Source organism: Aspergillus brasiliensis (assembly GCF_001889945.1).
Source record: "Aspergillus brasiliensis CBS 101740 unplaced genomic scaffold ASPBRscaffold_4, whole genome shotgun sequence".
Lineage (NCBI taxonomy): Eukaryota > Fungi > Ascomycota > Eurotiomycetes > Eurotiales > Aspergillaceae > Aspergillus > Aspergillus brasiliensis.
Window position 1 is genome coordinate 1820755 of NW_027137445.1, and position 22388 is coordinate 1843142.

The 22388-nt window shown below is 50.7% G+C and overlaps 7 protein-coding genes across 7 annotated transcripts; all 7 read left to right on the top strand.

Annotated features, from left to right (window-relative positions):
• Positions 1–124: 124 nt before the first annotated feature.
• ASPBRDRAFT_74005 (uncharacterized protein) lies at positions 125–2356 on the top strand (the record flags this gene model as incomplete). The annotated part of the gene is made up of 5 exons (XM_067629237.1): positions 125–341; positions 390–1402; positions 1481–1574; positions 1649–1747; positions 2107–2356. The coding sequence occupies 5 exons, from the start codon at positions 125–127 to the stop codon at positions 2277–2279; spliced, it is 1596 nt and encodes a 531-aa protein (XP_067480944.1). The 3' UTR covers positions 2280–2356.
• A 642-nt stretch (positions 2357–2998) lies between these two features.
• On the top strand, positions 2999–6056 carry ASPBRDRAFT_41398 (beta-glucosidase). Its single transcript, XM_067624558.1, has 3 exons — positions 2999–3402; positions 3469–3596; positions 3652–6056. Exons 1-3 carry the CDS (start codon positions 3146–3148, stop codon positions 5865–5867), a joined length of 2601 nt encoding a protein of 866 aa, XP_067480945.1. The 5' UTR covers positions 2999–3145; the 3' UTR covers positions 5868–6056.
• Positions 6057–6427: 371 nt separating this feature from the next.
• ASPBRDRAFT_74006 (uncharacterized protein) lies at positions 6428–7038 on the top strand. Its single transcript, XM_067629238.1, has 2 exons — positions 6428–6584; positions 6632–7038. Exons 1-2 carry the CDS (start codon positions 6465–6467, stop codon positions 6884–6886), a joined length of 375 nt encoding a protein of 124 aa, XP_067480946.1. The 5' UTR covers positions 6428–6464; the 3' UTR covers positions 6887–7038.
• Positions 7039–7297: 259 nt separating this feature from the next.
• On the top strand, positions 7298–12481 carry ASPBRDRAFT_41400 (uncharacterized protein). The gene is made up of 12 exons (XM_067624559.1): positions 7298–8316; positions 8372–8651; positions 8711–8944; positions 9002–9732; positions 9779–9941; positions 9998–10372; positions 10421–10544; positions 10592–10663; positions 10721–10771; positions 10822–10886; positions 10948–11578; positions 11642–12481. The coding sequence occupies exons 1-12, from the start codon at positions 7351–7353 to the stop codon at positions 12363–12365; spliced, it is 4416 nt and encodes a 1471-aa protein (XP_067480947.1). The 5' UTR covers positions 7298–7350; the 3' UTR covers positions 12366–12481.
• A 1337-nt stretch (positions 12482–13818) lies between these two features.
• ASPBRDRAFT_53832 (uncharacterized protein) lies at positions 13819–15021 on the top strand (the record flags this gene model as incomplete). The annotated part of the gene is made up of 3 exons (XM_067627128.1): positions 13819–14023; positions 14087–14537; positions 14616–15021. The coding sequence occupies 3 exons, from the start codon at positions 13819–13821 to the stop codon at positions 15019–15021; spliced, it is 1062 nt and encodes a 353-aa protein (XP_067480948.1).
• Positions 15022–15782: 761 nt separating this feature from the next.
• On the top strand, positions 15783–19402 carry ASPBRDRAFT_64383 (uncharacterized protein). Its single transcript, XM_067628467.1, has 4 exons — positions 15783–16171; positions 16227–16465; positions 16510–16672; positions 16719–19402. Exons 1-4 carry the CDS (start codon positions 15872–15874, stop codon positions 19188–19190), a joined length of 3174 nt encoding a protein of 1057 aa, XP_067480949.1. The 5' UTR covers positions 15783–15871; the 3' UTR covers positions 19191–19402.
• Positions 19403–21019: 1617 nt separating this feature from the next.
• Positions 21020–22287, top strand: ASPBRDRAFT_28902 (uncharacterized protein; the record flags this gene model as incomplete). Its single annotated transcript, XM_067622573.1, has 6 exons — positions 21020–21172; positions 21223–21259; positions 21323–21390; positions 21438–21817; positions 21892–21956; positions 22013–22287. The coding sequence occupies 6 exons, from the start codon at positions 21020–21022 to the stop codon at positions 22285–22287; spliced, it is 978 nt and encodes a 325-aa protein (XP_067480950.1).
• Positions 22288–22388: the final 101 nt, after the last annotated feature.

Here is a 22388-nt window from a genome sequence, read left to right on the forward strand (position 1 = left end):
GGAGTGGGGAAACGAGGGAGGTTGGATAAATCCCTGACATTAGCCCTCAAATATGCCTGCTAGCCTTCTTGTTCGAAAGAATTGACACCGCAATCTCTGGAGTACCAATACTCCACAGGTGGAAATGACACAGGCACCACCACCAGGATGCAAGGGCGTGGCGGAGCACACGGAGGACATCGAATTGGCTTCCATTGCTAAATCCCCGTTGCAAGACAAGCCAGTCCGAACACATTATCAGGCGACATCTGCGGACGAAATTAGCGTTGACAAGCGATTGAACCTCAAACTCGATCTGCTTATTACCGGACTTCTATCGTTTGGGTTTGTTCTTTGTGGCAGTAAGTAAGAACCACCCGCCCACGTAACTTTGACTCACGTATACACAGTTGATAAGACGAATATTGGATATGCCGCCACAAGTACGTTTGTTGCCGATGCAAACCTATCTCCTAATGCCATTGGAAATTCCTTGTCCATCTTTTCGGCGACGTATGTGCCCTTGCAACCACTGTCGGTCCTTGCGGCCCGGAGATTCGGGTCGAAGTACTGGATCAGTGGTTTACTCGCTGCTTGGGGGGCGCTGTCAATGTGCCATGCTCTCATCAAGAACCAAGCTACGTTGATTGCTCTACGGCTTCTTCTTGGTGCTGCGGAAAGTGGTTTCACTCCCTCGTCCTACTACCTGATGTCTACGGTATATCCGAAGTATATCGTCGGGCTTCGAATGGGTATATTCTCTGGTATGTATGCCATTGCCGGAGCCTTTGGGGGACTGATCGCCTACGGACTCCTTCAGATTGGGTCCAGCAATATCAAGGGATGGCAGATACTGTTCTTGTTTGAAGGGGGCCTTACCGTTCTGGTGGGAATCGCTGCGTTTTTCATCATTCCTAAACACTTGGGGACCTCGTGGTTCTTGACCGAGAGTGAGAGGGCCCATGCGGTTCGTCGAATGACCATCGACTCTGCATCTAGTGAACCTGAGACTGGGAATGGCATTAATATCCGGGATATCACTGACGTTTGCCGGGATTGGAAGAAAATTCTGATCATCCTTTTCAATTTGTTAGGTGTACTTCCGGTGAACGCATTCACAACTTTTCTCCCGCTTATCGTGCAAGGCATGGGATACGAGGGGACTAAAGCTAGCTTAATGAGTGTTTCGCCATTTATTGTTGGAGCAATTGTTTTGGTCATTATTGTTTGGTCCAGTGATCGGTGCCAGGAGCGGTCCGGCCACATGGCAGGCGGAATGTTTCTTTCGGCCATCGGATGCATTGTCATGGCTACCTCTTCGAATCCACGTCTACGATATGGATTCTCCCACGTTTGTATGGCCGGGGTATTTGTCTCCGGGCCTCTTGCTGCCGCACGGCTCGCCGGGAACACACCTTTGATGGTATGCGCCTACTGAGCGAAGCCGGGAAAAACCTCCTTTTCTTTTCAAGGAGGGCCACAGCTAACGCTTTGTACTTAGGGACCTCGATCTTTCGTCCTTGGACTAAACGGTTTTACAAATCTTGGAGGAGTCATTGCCGGCCAGTTGTATGCGGCAAAGTACGCCACAAATTGTGAGCCTTGATTCTCAACACCTTCCAATGCCCCGACCATTTCTTATCTTGATATTAATCAGAACTGCTTCAAGATACGCTGCCACTGATCGTCACACTGGTTTTGATTGTGGTTGGGATTTTTGGAATACTTAGCATCCGGGTAGTCTATATGCGAACGAATTTCCGGCGACGTCATAAAATGGCGTGTACTGACATATCGGAACTGCAAAGAAATTCAGCTCTCCAGGGCAAACGAGGTGATCAATGCGACAGTTTTATCTACGGATATTGAGAGCGCAAACAGAGGTCACGCAGAAATGCGTCTCTAGGTTCGGAATCGAATTCTTTGGTATGTGCGATGTTAGGAGAATATCAAGTGCAAATCTTGAGCTTAGGTCGTTGAAACAATGCATCAAACCGAATGCTTCAGAGACACAACAATGGCGCCAACTGCTGCTATAGCAGACTATAGGGCCACAATGTGGAAGACGTGAGCTTACTACGATAAACTCTTTTATATAATGACTGTTATATGCTATATAATATCTAGTACCGGTGATTGTTGTAATCAGCGAACATCATCCACTCGAAGTCATTTCCACATCCGCATTATTCCAGGCCATAAGCCTTGACACCAAAGGTAAATGCACTCCTTCGCCTACCCTAATCGACAAATCAGGAACCGACAAAAGCCCTATGGGTAAGGGTTCGGCAGCTGCTTAATGCTTTAAAAAGGAGTCCCCGGAGGCAGTCTCTAACGAAAGAAACTAGTTGCCAGATCACTAATTCACGAGGAGAGAATGAACGTTCAATAGAAAAAGGTAAAAGGTAAAGGGCTAAGTAAGATATGTAATAGTCGGACAAAATAGTGGGGATACTCGCAATGCTTAGCGTCTGGTTTTGACTTCTGCAGAGGGTTGATTTAAATTAAATCGGCATTTGTGATGATGCGTCTATGCCGAATGGGACGCTTCTGACGGATGAGCGTGTCCCAGATGATGTCAAAGTAATGGCCGATAATTATCCGCCTGGTTTAGATCGAGATGAACTAGAAGCTACAAAGTTAAAAATCGGAAAAGTGGCCCATGCCCGGATAGTGGATGTTGATATCGAACGCTTGTTTGGTGAATTGGAAATTCCGGATTCGGGTGGCGATGAGCTAGGGCTTCTAGTCTTTCTCTTCCGGAAGAGTAAAGGAGTAGGAGTCATGGGAACATCTAACAATGCCCCATCTCGGCCTCTCGGCTGGTTGTATCTCCACGCCAAGCAACCTCATACAGCGCCAGCTTTTCCTCATCTGGCCAAATGTGACTCCGCATTTTCATCCCCGCAATGTCCCCCGCAGCCCAAGGAATGGCAGGTGGGACCCTTGCGCAGTTACCCCAGATATTTTAGTCATAAACCATAACGATATGAGACCCTCACCACTGCCGTCTTCCATGCCGGTATTCATACTTAGTGGGCCTTATATGCGATGAATACGGCGCTGTGTGCGGCTTGGCGGGATTTCTATATATAAAGCGATGGACGGCGCGGTATAGTGACCATGAAGCGAGATACTTTTTTTGTGCCGACCCACGGAGAACACTATGTGGCTGGGTAATCTTGCAGTTCTACCCCTCTCCTTGGTGCTGGGAGCTGGTGTGGGAGTCCATGCTGCTATTGATACCGGCCGATGGCCTCAGGATAGCGGTAAGATTGATAAACTCATCGCGTCACTGACACCTGAAGAGAAGATTTCCCTTCTCTCCGGTGCCAACTATGCCGGAAGCGAGAACTATGCTGGATATGCGAGGGGGATTCCTCGACTTGGGATCCCTCCCATCCAGCTTGCCGATGGAGAGGCGTAGGTTTTTTCACTTCTTTCTTTGTATTCTGTCTTCGTTGATCATTGTTGATGAGAAGTAAACAGTGGAATCAATGGGGTCCATAATGCTACTGCTATCCCAAGCCAGCTCAATGTTGCGGCAACCTGGTCTAGGGCAATGGCCAAAGCTGCAGGGCATGTCACAGGTCTAGAGGCTCGACTTCTCAAAGCCGGTATTTCTACGCTTTTATATAGTGAATTTGACGATGTTGACTGATTGAATGCAAGGTATTGCTCTTGCCCCCCGCGTCAACCTTCTTCGCGACCCCTTTGACGGAAGTTCCTGGCAGGCTTATTCTGAAGATGCCTATCTGAATGGTCAGCTCGGAGCGGAAGCTGTTCGGGGCATCCAGGCTGAGGGAACGATGGCGAATACCAAGCAGATAGGTCCATCAAGCAGCGGTGCTAGTGCTGGTGATACCAATTCCCAAGTTGACCTGCAGGTACTCCACGAGATATACTGGCAGCCGCATGAGGTCTTAGTGGACGCTGGTGTGGCCACTATGATGTGCTCGTATGCTCAAGTCAACGGCGTGCCTACTTGTCAATACCAAGAGCTTATGAACCGCACCGTACGTGGAGATTTTGATTTTCGGGGCATCATCATGAGCGACTGGGGTGCCACGCACTCCACGGCTCCCAGTATTGAGGCTAGCTTGGACTGGGAAATGGGTAGCAGAAGCTATTTCACTGAGCCCCTGTATGACGATGTTTTTGTTTATCGCAACCTCTCCGAAACCTATGTCGATCGCGCCCTTTACCATATCCTCTCTACATATGATCGATTTGGCTTGATCGGCCAGAACCGCACTGCGCTCGAAATGGTGCCGAGTCCTCTGCCAGACACAGTGATTGCGCAGTCAGCGGCAACTTCATATGACATTGCATGCCGATCGGGAGTCCTCTTGAAGATTGATCAGGAAGTACTTCCTCTGTCCAAGAACATTTCCAAACTTGCTGTCATTGGCCCAGCTGCTTTCCAGTATAACCATGGCGCAGGCTTTGCCGAGCGAGCATATGGAATCCCCTCGCGACTCAAGAGCTCTCTTGATGCCATTCGAGAGATTACCGGCAACGATCACATTCTCACATCGAATGGAGTTGACGTTCATGGAAGCCCAATCCCCGCCGATCATCTGCTACAAGAGAATGGCCAGCCAGGTTTACTCCGAACAAACTCAGCTGGCGAAACCTCGGTCGATTCTCAGATCAACATCTTCGGTGAATCGGCTTTGCCGGGGAATACTTCATATCAGTGGGCTGGGTTACTCAAAGCGAATGAGACTGGCAGCTACCGCATTTCTCTGCATCGGCGATTCCCTCACGTCGGCGGAGGACTGAACAATTCGGACTATCTCGACGTTTTTACTGTTCATTCCTTCAGCGTCAATGGAACCGCGTTCGATGGTTATCGAATGTTGGGAGATGGCGGGGCCCGGCCCTGGAGCTCACCACTTCCGGCTCTCGATGGCTGGGACGAAGTCGGAACGGACGTCTATCTCACTGCTGGCGTTCACAACATTACTGTGTCCGTCACCAAGGTATTCGGGGACCCGATCGAAGTTCGCCTGAATTGGGTCACTCCCTCCCAGCAAGAGCAGAACCTTCGTGAGGCTGAGACGATGGCATCCAACGTCGACGTGCCAGTTGTTTTCGCACATACCAACAGTCCTGCCGATGTGGGAATGCAGTTGAACCATGGATTCAACGAGCTCATATCGCGAGTGGCCGCCAAAAACCCGAAGACAGTCGTGGTCCTCAACAACGCGGATCCCGTCCTGATGCCGTGGCTCGACCAAGTCTCGTCGGTGCTGTGGATGGGCAATCCGGGGCAAGAAGGCGGCCGTGCTACCGCTTCGCTTCTCTTTGGTGACCACAACCCGCAAGGCAAACTGCCCATCACGTATCCCAAATCTGTCAACGATACTGTTACGAGAAACCCACAGTATCCGGAACGTATGGCGACTGAGAGTGGAACGGCGGTGTTCTCCGAAGGCATCAACTCCGCCTACCGATGGTACCTGAGCACGAACACTAGCGTTCTCTTTCCATTTGGCTATGGGCTGTCCTACACTTCATTCAAGTACAGTAACCTGGTGATCAACAGGGAAGAAACAGGATCATCCGCCTTTCAAGTTTCGGTTCACATTACAAACACGGGTTCACGGCCCGGTGTAGAGGTTCCCCAGATATACCTTGGTCCCCCAGAGGATGCTGCCTCCACGTATCCTGGTTATCAATTTGCGGTTTCAACCCTCGTGGGATTCGATGATGTGTCGATCGCCCCTGGTGCCACGGAACTTGCTTCCTTCCTCATCTCAGAGCGGCAGCTCAGCTTCTGGCGCCAAAGCGATCGCAGCTGGGTAGTTGCTCGGGGTAAGCGTTCCGTCTGGGTGGGGTCTGATGCGGAGACAAAGGTCTTGGTGGGCTATATTGAGGTTTAAATATCAAGACGAGACTATGAATCGCTATATGCGTTCTACGTGACTTGTCTATCTTGAATGGGAGCCGGTTATGTATTCCAATAGCTACAAGAAGGCGCTCGCCTGAGTATATCTTATATAAACAGTCAACATTTCATTTCGTCCAAAGCCTCATATCTCCCGGCACATGATAGTAATACAAGAAAGGCGGCTGGAGAAAAGAAAAAGAAGCCCCATATGTGAGTAGAACATAGAATGCGGACACGCTTCTGTCCAGTCGAAGCTGTTGCCTACAGCCTTGGCGTGTGGTGATACATAACGCGCACGGTTGCATGTGCACTGACCCAGTGAGCAGCTACATTTCAGTTTTCAAACAGGGTCCATTTAAATTGGTGAAACTTACCTAGGTTCTAGCCTGAGGCTGCAGCCCAAGGTGTTGTCAAGCGCCTTTCTCTGGTACATTGCGGCTTTTGGATGAGGCTGAAGTTAGAAGCATACGAAGACCCTATATTTATTCTAGAGCCATTGCTATCCTAAAAACCCACAACTATACTTATTAATTGCATCATCAATTTTCACACCTCGCTGAAAGCCTGTCCCTCTATCAATCCTCAATCTATGGTAGCCGTCCAAATGTCCTCAACATCCGGCCTACATGTCGCCATCTACCATAATGATGGCGGTGTATACAAACACTGGAGCCTATTCCTCGACGGACCAACCAAACTTGATAAGACCGTCCTCTAAATCATGGGATATAATTTACCAGATATTACTTTGGGAAGTTGAACTCCGATGCTCGGGACTCGGCGGATCTCCTCGAATTGGTGCACCTTTGTGATGTGGAGACTTCAGATATCAATGCTATCAAAGACGCGGCGAAGATGACCATACATAATGAGACACCAAGCTATATTTGCCAGGATTATGTTCTGGAGACGTTGGATGATTTAGTGGAGAGGGGTATTATCGATGCATATAATGCCGAGTGTCGAAAGAACAGGATGATATTGGAGCGTAAGCAGGAAGGCCTACACTAGCGGTATCGGGTCGGGTCAGTTGGGCTCTTCTTTAGTCGTTAGACCCTTGAGATCTGTCGGCCAATGGGCTTTCTTTGCGCTCGGGGCAGATGATAAGGATTCTCAGATTGCTGACGGGTTGCTGGATGCTGGGTGACTCGTGCAAATATTAGGTAACCGTCTCTGTCTGTTATTTGCGACATCTTCTGCTAGAGCCGCTTGCTTACACAGAAGTTGAAGTTGAATGCAGAACTAATCTCCTGCAAATCGTGCCAAGGCAAAGATGAGTCGACTTATCTTGCAGCCTATCGAATGGAACCATGGCAGGGACTATCAAGAGTTGGACTAGCGCCGGTGAGACATCGGACTCCGGACACCCATGCTAGCGCTTGAGCAATGCTGTCAGCCTCATCCCTAGACTAATAAAGACCCCTCTACCAGTGGAATCCCTTGCAGGGTAGGTAGTAGGTAGATTCAAACGCATCATGTCTGCGTGTCCAGCAGCAGCCGACACCGTCTTTGGCCCCAGGGTCAATATCGCCTGTCGCACCTTCGACTTCACCTTGTACTTCGAAGATGCCTTTCTTGCCTTCCTGCCATCGGCTGTATTTCTCTCGCTGCTGCCCGTGGCGCTATGGCAGCTTCGATCGAGATCTCGCCAGGTGCAGCGATCGGTACTGCTAATTTGGAAGCTGGTAGCATTGATAGCACTTCTAGTCAGTCAGCTCGCCTTTACGCTCGTCCGACAACTAAAACTATCCCACTTGCACGATAAGATGTCGATCCCGGCGGATGTGCTCGAATTGCTCGCTATTGTCGGTGCTATTGCGCTGTCACTGCTTCACCACACGCGCTCAATCCGTCCGTCGACTCTTCTCGTCTGCTTCCTCTCCGCGAGATCACTCGTAGACATCGCCCGCGTTCGCACTCTCTTCCTCATGCCTGATGCAACCCGTGCGGCAATCCCCTTCACGCTTGGCCTGGTCTTAACCCTACTATCAACAGTCTTCGAATCCATAGGAAAAGAATCCGCCCTCGTCAAAGCGTCCGAGAAACCGGCAACCCCAGAGCCATTCAGTGGCTTCTGGAAGCGCGCCGCATTTGCCTGGCTAACGGGAACATTCCAACAGGGCTACAGCAAGGTCATCTCCGTACAGGACCTACCAGAACTCGATCCCAAGCTAGATAGCCAGGTCGTCGCGGGCCAACTGCAGGCCGTCTGGGCACGCGCTGACAAAAAAGCTGCCCACGCACTGCTCCGCTCCTGTTTAACAGCGTATCGATCTCCCCTGCTTGCGGCTGCCCTGCCGCGTCTGCTCATGACGGGGTTTACCTTCTGCCAACCGTTTCTGATTAACGCGGCTGTCTCGTGGGTTGGGAATCCGGATGCCTCTATGGACTATGGGAAAGCACTGATTGGGGCTTTTGCGCTGGTTTATGCAGGGCTGGCGGTGGGTTCTTGCCGTCTTTCAACCCAGGGAATGACTCTAACATGCGTGGTAATAGGTGTCTACGGGTCTGTATGGCTATCAGACAGCGCGATATACCATCCGCTTGCGAGGAGGCCTAATAGCGCTCATCCACCAGCAAACTGTCAACACCCGCGCAGTGGATCTCGGAGAGAACACGGCGATCACACTCATGGGTACAGATGTAGAACGCATCGTGTCTGGGTCCAAGGAGACACACGAGCTGTGGGCGTCTCTACTTGAGATAGCAATTGCCATTTACCTTCTCGAAAGACAGGTCGGCGTTGCATGCCTTGTCCCTGCGGCGATCGCGCTGTGTATGTCCACCCTGCAAGCCTACTAGGTAATAATGTACGACTAGCTGACTATCCCTTAGTCTTTGTAGCCGCCACCTTCAAGCTCTCAGGGGCTACCAACAAATACCAGCGTCTCTGGATTGAGCGGATTGAAGAGAGGCTGCGGCTGACGTCTTATACCCTGGAGAACATCAAGGCTGTCAAGATGCTGGGTTTGTCGGAGAAGTTGTATGCAAAGATCAGGAGTCTGCGACATGCAGAGATTGCCACATCTGCTGTGTTCCGTAAGCTGCTGATTGTCGTTATCACGCTTTGTATGTCCTCCCCGTTATTCATATTCGGTGATTCTGGCTTACCATTTGTCTTAACAGCCAACTCTCCCGCTGACTTTGCGCCGATGGCAACCTTCGTTGTGTATGTTATCATTGCGCTCGTCCGACACGACAAGTCGCTTCTCGCTGCACAGGCATTCACTTCGTTGTCTTTGATCTCGTTGGTCACAACCCCAGTCTTGACTTTTATCCAGTCCCTGCCTTCGGTTGTTCAATGTCTAGGCTGCTTCAACCGGATACAAGAGTACTGCTGTTCTGGAGAGTCAATTGATGAGGTTAAGCAGCCCCATCATAGTGTCGCTGGCAAGACTGGCGTTTCTGTTGAACTGAAGGACATTTCCAAGTCCCAAAGTCCTCGCAAAGACCTTGTGGTCTTCTCTAACCTCAGCGTCGGTTGGACCAAGGACGCACCTCCAGTCTTGCGGGACATGACTCTGACTATCCAGCACGGTGCCGTCACCATGCTGGTCGGACCGATTGGCAGCGGCAAGTCCACGTTCCTTGAGACCATCCTCGGAGAATCGCTCGTTCTGCATGGGTGCGCGGACCGGGACGCTTCCCCTATTGCGTACTGTTCGCAGACCCCGTGGCTGCAGAGCACCACCATCCGCGAGAATATTCTGGCTGGACGGCCCATTGACACCGCGTGGTACGACACTGTCCTGCGTGCCTGTGGCTTGGAAGGTGATCTCGCTCGCCTCCCTCGTCGTGATCAGACGCCAGTGGGTAGCAATGGTATCGCGCTGAGTGGCGGCCAGAAGCAGCGTATTGTACGGCGCCTTTTTGTCACATACTATGCGCGCTAACAAGAAATAGGCACTCGCCCGGGCACTATACAGTCGATGTAGGGTTCTGCTGCTAGATGATGTCTTCAGTGGGATTGATGCAGCCGCTACTGAGATCATCACGCAGAGCCTTTTTGGTGACGGCGGCCTCTTTCGGACCCTCCAGAGCACGGTTGTGCTTGCTACACATTCGAGTGGGTTACCCGATCTTCTCCTTGTAACAAGCAGTCACTGACAAGTATTTCTGTAGCTTCGATTTTGCAGTACGCTGACCATCTCGTGGTCCTGACGGACGGCCACATCAACGGAACCGGAACCCTGCACGCCCTTCAAGCCAGCAATAGTTACATTCAGAACCTCAATGCAACATCGCACTCAGACGCCTCAGTCACCACCGAACAGTCCAGTGACACCGCTGTGTCCCGTTCAGTATCTACTGAAGTTGGAGGCCACCCAGCTGGAGACCCTGTCGACATGGATGTCGATCAAGCCGAATCCAGTAACCCTACGCGGCAGAACGGCGATATGGCTGTCTACATGTACTATGCCTCAGTAACCGGGCGCATGACAGCCACTATGGCCGTGATCATGACTCTCGGCTGGTGTTTCTGTCACGAGTTCTCGAGTAGGCCTCCATTGTAATCCCTTGTTTGTGGTCCTACTGACAAGTCAGCGATCTGGTTGGATTGGTGGACGGAAGCAAACGCACAACACCCTAATGAGAAGACGGGGATGTACCTCGGTGTTTATATCTTTCTCAGCATCTTCGGCGTAGTTCTTCTGATTGTTGTTAGCTGGTACGTTTGCCAGTTGGGCTAACGGGGTCCAAGGATAACGTGAATAGGCTTGTATTGGTCACGATTATTTCCAAGTCGGCGCTGCGGCTTCATGATGACCTTTTGAAGAGTACCATGCGGTGAGTCACTGCAATTCTGACATAGTAAAGCTCATTGCTGACTTAACCTACCTGCAGCGCTCCATTCCAGTTCTTCCACAAGGTTGATGTCGGCAGCATCACCAACCGGTAAGCACCCCGAGCCGCTTTTAGAATATATACTAAGCTCAGTCCAATAGATTCAGCCAAGACATGGATCTCATCGACATGAGCCTCCCAATCGAGGGCCTCAACACGCTGGCCGGTATGTACTTCCATTGCTGTACACGCATTCCATATGTGTGCTGATAGTCATCGATAAAAAGCCGCCTGCAGCAGCATCGTGAAAATGATAATCCTCGCCGTCTTCGCCAAGTACCTCGCAATTGCAATTCCATTCCTCGCAGTCGTCCTGTACATAACCCAAAAGTTCTATCTCCGGACGTCGCGCCAGATGCGTCTCCTCGACATTGAAGCCAAGGCCCCGCTCTACACACACTTTCTAGAACTAGTTGGCGGTGCTGCAACCGTGCGTGCCTTCCACTGGCACACCACATTCAACGCGACAGCTCACTCGCTGTTGAATACCTCCCAGAGACCCGTCTACATGCTGTCATGTATCCAGCAGTGTCTAGGTCTGGTACTTGACTTGATCGTAGCCACGATAGCGGTTATCGTTGTGGCGACTGTTGTGTTTTTACGGGATCGCTTTAATGCGGGCGATGTCGGTGTTGCGCTCGTCATGGTTATGACATTCAGCTCGACACTCATGCAGCTCATCAAGTACTGGACTATGACCGAGACTTCGATTGGAGCTGTTGCAAGGGTTAAAGATTTCGTTGCTGCGACGGAGCCCGAGGACAACATGGATGAGGTCGCCTCCTCGCGTCCGGAAATACCGAGTTCGTGGCCAGCACGCGGCGCAATCGAGCTCAGCGGAGTTGTAGCCTCGCATTCGTAAGTTCTTTCCTCTTCCATCAACACAGTGTCTTTTCCATCAACTAAAACTGCTCAAACCAGAACAAATACACCTCCGGTCCTCAACGGACTGAGCATGAGCATCCAACCAGGCCAGAAGATCGCCATCTGTGGCCCCTCAGGTAGCGGAAAAACAAGCCTCATTCTGACGCTTTTGCGCATGATCCCCCTGCGCGACGGCACCATGACCATCGACGGCGTAGACCTCACCGCATACGCAGCGTCGCAGATCCGCCCGCGTCTCAACATCGTCACGCAGGATCCGCTTCTCCTTCCCGGATCAACAGGACAAGGCAGCACCGTGCGCTTCAATATCGATCCGTTCGGTAGCGCCACTGATGATGCCACTATCATCGCTGCCTTGGAAAGATTAGGTCTGTGGACGCTCATTGCCGCGGACGGCGGGCTTGACTCCGAGATGAAGGCCACGGCGTGGTCGGCAGGACAGAGGCAGCTACTCTGTCTTGCGCGGGCGATGGTTCGCGGGGCCGGGCCCACTGGCCCTAAGGTGCTTATCTTAGACGAGGCCACGAGTAGTGTTGATCCGGACACCGAGGCGATCATTCAAGATGTTCTGGATACGGAGTTTCAGGACCATACGGTGCTTTCTGTGCTGCATCGACTGCGGTACGTGAGTTGGTATGATCGGGTCGCGGTGCTGGAGGGTGGTGTGTTGGTTGAGTTCGATGCACCGGAGGTGTTGTTGGCGAGGGAGGAGTCGAGGTTTGCGAGGCTGTATCACTCGTCGGGGGTGGGTGGCCATTAATCTAGGGCTGGAGTGAGATTTATATTGGCTTCAAATTCCGTTCTGTATTGCATGACGCTCTAAATAATATGCTAATATACTAGACGTAGCGTATCACAGTATAGATCACTGTTCCATTTTCTTTCTAAACCATTCTAAGCTGCTTTATATGCTATGCAGACTGAACAACCCCAACCTGATCAGACTCTTACCATACCTCTAGAACTTTCAGTTCCATGAAGACTCGCCGTCCACATTCAGCACAGTACCCCCGAAGGAGAAATATCCAAACTCAAAGCCCCAAGCAGTTCTTGCAAACCCTTCATATTTCTAATAAGCATCCCATCAACCGGGTCATAAACAACTTCAGAAGAGACCTCACCGTCCTTCCCCCTTATCTTGGTCATACGGGTGATAATTTTAACAATACTCACACCTTCTTTAACGTTGATCCGAACTTACTTGTCTTGCAATCCAATAAATATGACATAGATTGTGATTTCCCAAGTGACCCTAAGCAACCAACATACCTGATCCATACGACTAGTCCAAGATAGCAATGTAAAAGTGTAAAATAAACTACTATGATGGATCGGTCACAGGATAAACAAATCTGTAGCATGGCTGTATTCGGCGCTGCATGATCAAAGAACGTGCCGAGTGTTCTCCTGAATGTTGGTCTCCTTTCTGGAAACAAAGAACAGATATCTTGGCCGCGCTTGACAGAGGAGGGCTTCAATCTTGGCAAAAGAGGCTCCACCATTAGGTTGTTCGTTTTGCTGTTGCTTTGAAATGAATTTGAATCAATCGTCTTGAACACGTCTCCATCTGCCTGTCAGTACTTCGGGCCTAGACTGATAGTAGTATAACGTTGGCGGAAGTTTTTGGCGTGCACCCTGGACAGTGGACACACTATGCTGATCATGCTTTGTCTACTCTTGCAGCTTGCTTCAATAGTCTGGCACTAGTCATAGGCTGGGCAATCGAGATCAAATTTCTCCGGAAGACAGTTGATCTATTCGTAGGCCTATTGGCTGCAGTGCAGGCTGGGCAGTAATATGTGGTGTCGTTGATTCTCTCCACAGTGCTAAACGCTGCCTGACCCTGCAGAGCAATCAGATCAGCATTCCTACTACTGCTTAGACGCACGAGACCCGCTCTCATTATGCTTCCGCTGAGTGCACTTGCCACCAGTTCTTGGAGTTCGTTATATAGCTCCAGGGGAAGTTGCTCTGGGCTCCCACCCCTATCTGCCCGTCGCATGTTCCGAATGGCTGAGCATAAATAATTGGTGGAGTATAAGACCTCGCCGACATATATCGAGTGGGCTATGAGCGACTAAAGAGGACTTCCAGGGCGAGGGACAAATAATTTCATATATACATATCCTTCCACTAGGTTACTTTCGTCCTGAAGCTCTGCCTCCGAATTACTACGACAATTGCTGCCGTGCTTGCTCTGCAAATTCGCCAGCATGGACCAGTACTCGGAGGAACACCTTCATCAATCCAAACAACACTTGATCATCACCGTCTCGATTGTATTCATAGTGCTGGAAGTGGTCTGCGTGGCTCTCCGCTATACTTCAAAGTTTGTGGAACGGTTGAAGCTCGGCTGGGATGATGCTCTCATGGTCGTGGGTCTGATCCTCTGCATTGCCGATGCGAGCTGCACAATAGGCAAGCCTCAGTGTTCACTGCTCTTGGAAATCAACACACCGTCTAACGTGTACTTACCCACAGCTGCTGTAATATACGGTGGAATCGGCCTGCATCAGGAAGTCGTCCGCCAGATCGAACCGGAGATGCCTGTGACTGCGACCAAGTTCCTCATTGTCACTCCGCTACTATACTTTGCCACCGTCGTACCCCCGAAACTGACCATCCTGCACCTCTACCTGAGCATCTTCACCGATAAGACGCTCCGAAAGATATGCTACGGAACCGGGGCAGTCATTATCGTCAATTGGCTGGTGGTCACTATCGCAGGTGTTGTCTCTTGTCGGCCACTCAGTTATTACTGGACCTTCCAAGGCAGCTGCATCGACATCAATGCCTGGTTGCGTTGGGGAGGATTCGCGCACATCTTGACGGATGTTGTCATGCTAATCCTGCCGATGCCGGTGGTGTGGAATCTGCATGCCTCGAGCCGACTTAAGCTAGGTATTTGGGTGACCTTTTTGATGGGTAGTGTGTATGTCATACACTTCTTTCTTTTTTCTTAGATTGTCTTGTTGTTGACAAGAGAGGTACTGACATCATGCGAACATAGGGGCATGGTTTCTTCCATAATCCGATTCCGGGAATTCTACATCACCGACGTGCAAGGGGACGTGACGTGGGCGGCCTCAACGCTGGTCATCTGGGCTGAGATTGAGGGTGGCATCTATCTCATCGCAGCCTGTTTGCCCACCTATCGCCCGTTAACGAAGCTCCTGTGGCGCCGCGTTCTCAGGAAGCGTAGCCAGACGGCCGAATCTCTGCATACGGGAACAGGCCACAGGGCAAGTCAACTGCGACCGGGATTCCATTCAAAACATAATGAGTCGAAATTTCCGTGGTTGGAGGCCTCGAGGAGTGAGGAGGATGTCTTGCGAATGGTGACCTTGGGCAGTCGTTCAGGTGCGGATATTAAGCCGGGGCAGATTGTGGTGGAGCACCATTTTTCGGTGCATTGATCGATTTTTGCGAGTTGTATAGTATTACATCTGATATATATTGACATATTTAATGCCTAATAATATGAGCAGGAGATATACTCCATTAGACAGATCCAGATGGGGAGCTCAGACTCATGGCGGGACCAGCTGAACGGGACATGTCATCCACCTCGCTGTTCAATATCTATTCCCGAATTAGAAAGAGGGTCCTTTTACCTATCATCCAGTCCAACGGTATTTGCATAAGATCCGCGAGGCTACAAGGACACAGTAATCTGCTCAAGAGTCCACTGAGGCGAGGCTGCCATCTTAGCGGCTCTTTGGGCCGCGTTTAGGGCTTTATTAGCGTAGTTAGAGCAGAGGCTAAGTATGGATCATCACCATTCAGCTGTTGAGGTTTAATGCTAGTGCTGACTGTATGGTATCTAGTTTGGCCCCCAAATGCCACTTAACGGTTTCGTCAGCTCAATGAGGTGAAGATTTTGCGACGAGGCCGTTAGCTTAGACTCTTTGGCGTTGCAACCTGGCGGATCTGTTTACTTTATACACCATCACTCCGACGGCCTTCCATTATCTCCACCCCGCATACCAGATGTACTCCACAACCTTCCCACGCATAGCTCCACTGGCTATCAAAGCTCACAGAGTCTGACCGGTGGGTTTCATTTGAGAATTCTGGTTGGATGCCCCGCCACACATAAGCTGGTAGTGCTTGCTGGTTGACGCAGATGCGGGCCAGTCGGCCACATGGTCCCAGCTACGCGGCACACTCATGCTTTCGATATCACTATATAATTCCCATGAAGTGTGCACCTCTAGCAAGTTTCTACGAACACTACTAAGTCCACTGCACCAATTCTGCTCCACCATGGCCGCCCCAGACACCTCGCAGTTCGACCCTCGGACACAACTGCTCCCCCATATCGTCGATCACTACGCCAAGGTCAAACCCGACGCCATCTATGCCGAATATCCAGTCTCGCTGATGAGCTACGACGATGGATACCGTCCGATCACATTCAAAGCTTTTGCCAATGCCATCAACGGCGTTGCCTGGTGGCTAACAGAGAAATTGGGTCCTGGCGATGGTGAGACTCTGGCATATGTGGGACCCAATGACCTGCGGTACCCGGCATTGGTACTGGGTGCTGTCAAGGCGGGATATCGCGTAGGTAACTTGCAATGTACTATGGAAAGAGCTGAGCTGACGTGTATCTCTGAAGATGTTTCTCACTTCCCCGCGGAACAGCGTGGCTGCTCATCGTAGCCTGCTCGAACGTCTCAGTTGCACGAAGCTAGTCACCCCGGTGCCTCATCCACCACCCGTCAAGGCCATTCTGGAGGCGCAGATGCTGGATATCCTGGAGGCTCCCAGTGTTGATGACCTGATCAGCAAGGAATATGCTCATTTCGAGTTTTCCAAGACTTACCCGGAAGCTGCTGGGGAGGTTTTAGCCGTGATGTAAGCCCCCATTGAGCGTGCTGTGATAAAGACTGATTATCTAGACATACGTCTGGTTCCACGGGTATTCCGAAGCCGATCTTCTGGACCCACGACAGTGCGTGCAAGCATATGCACAGAACAGTTTTGGAGCCCCCAGAGGGTTACGAGAGTCAGGATAGCTGGTTGTTTGGCAAGCGGATATTCCTCGTTCCGCCACCGTTTCATGTAAGTACCCGATATCTGCAGAGGGTATGCGTCTAATAGTGTGTAGGCTGCAGGTCTGGCGTATTCCCTGTTCATCACCATCCCAGTCGGAACTACTATCATTTTCCCGGCATCCGGAGGTCTCCCTACCGCTGCCTCTCTGGTAGAGGCGAGGAAGAAGACTCAGATCGATATTCTCTTGGGAGTCCCGTCCATCATCCAAGAGTTCTCCCAGAGTCCGGAGCTTCTGGACTACTGCAGCAAGCACCTCAGTCGCTTGGCTTACTGTGGCGGAGATCTTCCCCAGCCGATTGGGGACGTCGTGGCATCCAAAATCAAACTTATGAATCTATACGGCGCCTCGGAAGTAGGCATGCTCAGCACTATTCATTCCAAAACTAACCGCGATCCTCGAACGGATTGGCGATATCTTCACATCAACCCCCGGATGGGAGCTGAGCTCCGTCATGTCGCCGACCAGTACTACGAGCTCGTGATTGTCCGAAGCCCAGAGACTGAAAGACACCAGCTCACCTTCACAATATTCCCCGAGCTACAGGAATACCATACCAAGGACCTCTTCGTGCGGCACCCGGACCCCACTAAGCCGGATTTGTGGCGCTGGAGCTCTCGCGCAGATGATGTGATTGTCTTCCTAAACGGCGAGAAGACTAACCCTGTGTCTATGGAACAACACATCGCTGCATCGAATCCAGAAGTGACCGCTGTCTTAGTGGCTGGGGCACGTCGCTTCCAAGCCTCTCTTCTGGTAGAGATTGGGGGGAAAGATCTCACAGCACCCGAACGCGCCGCGATGATTGAGAAAATCTGGCCTAGCATTGAAGAGGCCAACGCGGTTTGTCCGGCGCATGCACGTGTGGCCAAAACCCACATCCTATTCACGAAAGCAGACAAGCCCATGCTTCGCGCCGGAAAGGGAACAATCCAGCGAGCTGCATCGCTCGAACTGTACGCCTCGGAGTTGGATGCTCTGTATGCCGATGCGGACAAACTGTCGCAGACGGCCAGTAACGGTGAACCTGCTGGTCCGGGCCAGGTGGACGATCCGAAGCTTCTTTCGGAATACATTAGGAGGACAATGAACTATGTCACGGGATGGGATATTACAGATTCCCAGAATTTCTTCGACCTGGGGCTTGACTCGCTGCAGGCTATAACCGCCACGCGGGCTTTTAAGAAGGGACTTAATTTGCCGATGTTCACTCCCAACCTGATTTATCTCCATCCTACTGTGGAGGAGCTTACGCAGGCAGTGCTGCAGCTGCAGAAACATGAGGAAGCTTCTGCTGAAGAGAAGAAAGAGGCTCAGCTGCAGCAGCGAGAAGACCTGCTACAGGAACTCAGCAGCCAAATCCAGGTATCCCAGTCACACGTGGTTATTCTGACCGGCTCGACGGGTAATCTGGGCAGCTATCTTCTCGATACTCTCTTACAGACGCCTTCTGTGACCCATGTGCATTGTCTGAACCGCAACCCTGATGCAGAGGAAATTCACCGCCAAAAGCGCAATGGAACGAACATCGATTGGTCTCACGCGAGCTTCTGGACAGCGGACCTCTCCCGGCCGGACCTAGGCCTAGGACCTGAAGTCTTCAAGACCCTGCGAGATACTGCCACTCTGATCATCCACAATGCCTGGGCAGTCAACTTCAACCTCGGCCTGTCATCCTTCAAGCCCAATCTAACCGGTGTAGTCAACTTGATCAACTTCACCTCCCAGTCACCCCAGTCCCCCCATCTCTTCTTCCTCTCATCCATCAGCTCCACCATGGGCCACCACACCAAATCTGGCCTGACCCCAGAAGAAGTCATCACGACCACCACCCCAGGACCCAACGGCTACGCAGATAGCAAGTACCTCGCAGAGAAGCTATTAGCGCAAGCAGCTCGCCAGCGCCGAGTTCACGCCTCATTCGCACGTGTCGGCCAGATAGCAGGCCCGGTCCTCTCGCCAGGAGTATGGAACAAAACCGAATGGTTCCCCAGCCTTGCACTCAGCTCCCTTCATCTGGGTGCTCTGCCTGATACGCTTGGACCGGCTCTTAATCGCATCGACTGGGTACCGGTGGACCTGCTGGCTGAAGTTCTGGTGGACTTGGCAGTGACTGGTCAGGGCGTGGGGACTGGGCCTGTGCAGGTGTATCACCCGCTGAATTTGCATCCGGTAGACTGGGAGGTAACTCGTCCGGTACTGGCTGAGGCTTTGTCTAAGGTGTCTGGAAAAGCCATTGAGACTGTCCCCTTTACCGAGTGGGTGCACCGCGTTCGGCAGGATCTGGAGATGGCTGGTACCGGGCAAATGAGTGATACCGAACTGCAGGAGCGGTTAGCTAAGAATCCGGCTGCAAAGTTGCTGGAGTTCTTTGAGGGGATCATGTCGCAGACTGAGCGGGAGAATGTGTTGGATACGAGGCTCACGGGGCAGGTTAGCGAGAAGCTGCGGGCTGTGGACGCGGTGAAGCCGGAATGGATTCACAAGTGGGTTGGGGAGTGGGTTGGCCCTGCCTTGGAGAAATAGACATGACTGTTGATGTTCATGCTTCAAGCGTGACTAGGATGGTGAAGTTATTCCTGATTACAGGGTCGCCAGACGGCTTTAGTATCAGAGAAGACCAACTTGTCCATTGGTACATATTACACTGTTTATGCACCTCCATGCACATTGCCTTTATGAATTAGCGTTGTTGGCATTCAAGGATATGTTATTCTCTCGAACCTGTAGAATATGGCAGGAAGCATAAAATTATATCTCGGGTGAGCAACCCGACGGTGTCTCGGATGTTACCCGAATTGTACTTTATTCCTGTGGCATGCAAAAGGACTGGAGGGTTCCAGGGCATCTCCTTCTATCGATATTGCGATCGAAATCCAATCAAAAGCCATATGGCAGTCTCAAGTATTAACATGAACAAAGATAAAGCCCCCTACCAAACAGACCAAGCATACATACATGGGGAATCCTACGGCTCACGGTCCGAGCCGACAGGGTCCAATCGCCGATCAATCGCCGACCAAGATTCGTATAAGAGATACTCAATAGGACATCCGAAGAATACCGAGACCCGATAATCCCTGTTTGGAAGTCGATAGTAAGAAGCGGGGTTATACAATAGATATAGGCTGAAATATACTCGCCTTAGTCCGGGTAGATTGACTCCATTTTATTGTGAACTAGACGGATACATACATTCACCGGCTTTGGGATAGCAATGTCCGACACTATACCCATTAACGCAAGCGAAGAGAACTTGACATATACCGGGAGGTGTCTATGCAAAGGAGTCGGGTTTACCGTCAAAGGCAACCCAAACGCAGTTTACTGCTGCTATTGTGGTGATTGTGCTCTTGGGGCTGGGGGGCCTTGTCAGATTGTGCGTATCTCTCTCTCAATTATTCCCAAAGGGCCGACGAAAATAACTAATGACATAATTTGCCCAAGACTGCAACGTACTTCACGCCAAATTTCACACTTCACGATGCCGAGGGACTTGCCAAACGCTACACCATCAATGATACCCTGAGTGGACGTCCGAAAGTCAAGTGTTTCTGCAGCGGGTGCGGATGCACGATTTTCACGATTCCTGCGACTGATGCGGATGAAGAGATTGTTGTGAGAACGGCTTTAATTGAGAATGGGTGAATGATGTTATTTACCACTACATATAATTGATTCAAGCTCAAATTCCATGTTATTAGTCTGGAATTATTCAAGCCCACGATCGAGTGCTATGTGAAGAACCGACCTAGCTATTTCTTTGCTACTGAGACGGGCAAGCAGTATGACCTTCTGCCTTGAGTATGCTTCGGAAGAAGGGGTTATCGGATGAGGGTACACTTGTTCTAATGTATCTTTAATGGGTGCTTAGCTGGCCTATATTATAGCTTGTGATGTTTTACACTGTGACATACAATCTACGCGCCCTCCATAAGCGAGAAGCTGCATTATCGCGACTCTAAACCGGTGCACAGTCAAATTGTTGCTCTGCACCGCCAACAACTTAAATCTCACCGCATAAGCCACATGGGGCCAAAACACACGCATTATCCATTCATGTCCATGGCTCAGCCACTTCTATGTCGGGTTTTCACCTAAACAAGCCTAGACGCAAACGCCTAAGCTTTGCCTCAATTAGGCTCATACATTAACGCTGCCCCCTGCATTTCCTCAACGGCAGTTGTACCAATACAAGGCAGACTAGGGCTTATAATATACGAGCTTTGGCCCCCAAAGCAACTTGCAATTCCCCGTGCATATTCCAAATATATCCAGAGGAAAGTTGAACATTTATTTTCAGGGTTTCTGGCCCTGAGGGATACACATATACCTTCGCACACAAGCCAGCAGCAATGGCTGATACAGGTAGCTGGCAGGACTACAATCGAGATGCTTCGATAGCCATTACAGTATTGGGCGTGTTCTTCGTGGGATTGCGCTTTCTCTCGAGGTATCTGGGAAAGGTGCCGCTGGGACTAGAAGATGGATTGATTTTAGCTGCGTTGGTATGTTATCACCCACCGTACACAGTGTTTAATTTGACGAAAGAGTGTAGATGAACTTATTCATCATATTCGCCATCGACATCGAGAGTAAGTCCCCTCTCAATATTATACACTTTCCTCCCACCTCAGAATAATACTAATACTCCACAGTGGTAAACCACGGCCTCGGCCAGCACCAATCCACCATCTCCGCCTCCAACATGATAACCATCAACAAGGTAATTCCCACCCCATCCCACAACCAAGTATGCTAATAATGTTACAGCTCCTCCTCCCCGCCGAAATCTTCTACTGCACCTCGATAATCCTAACCAAAACCTCCATTTTAGCAATGTACCATCGGATCTTCCACATCCACCGCCCCACACGCATCGCCGTATACATCCTCGGAGTGATCACGACGATCAGAGCAGTCTCCGTCATCTTCGTGTCTATCTTCCAGTGTACCCCTATCGCGAGGGCGTGGGATAAATCCCAGTACCCGGGACGATGTATTAACCTGAAGGATACGTTCATTGCGAATGATGTCGTGAATGCGATTACTGATGTGGTGATTCTGGGTCTTTTGATCGGTAGAGTGTGGAAAGTGCAGGCTGGGTGGGAGGTGAGGATGGGGGCGGTGGGGATGGTTTCGTTGGGGGGGTTGTAAGTATCTCTACTTGTTCACATCTTTCTGGGTGATTCTGGATATGGGAAATGTTGCTGATGATTCGTGGTAGTGTGGTGTTCACGAGCATATATCGGATTATTACGCTTGTGGATGTTGATTTTGATGATTTGACTTGTACATTGACCTGCCCATCCCTTTATTAGTGGAGGGTGTGTACTGACTCATTGTAGATACTCTGGGTCGATCGAATGCATGGTGTGTCACTGAGGTATCCTCCGGGATTATCTCTGCGTGTCTTCCTACTCTGCGTCCGCTGGCGAGGGCTCTGCTGGGCAGGAAGCAGTCCGCTCAGGGACAGGGGAGTTCAAGCTATCTCAAAGCAGGGCTTGGTGGGTCGTCAGGCGATGGTAGTAGAAGCAGATTGACTAAGAGACCAGATGTGGGTGTGGAGTCTGATGGGGATGAGTACCCGTTGACTGAGGTCAAAGCTAATGGGGAAAGCTGAAGGAGATATTGGATAAGATAGGGACTGGAGGTGATAAAGAGACAGATGGTTTTCACTTCTTCTTAAAATTGCTAGATACTCTAATCCCGCCTTGATATCTG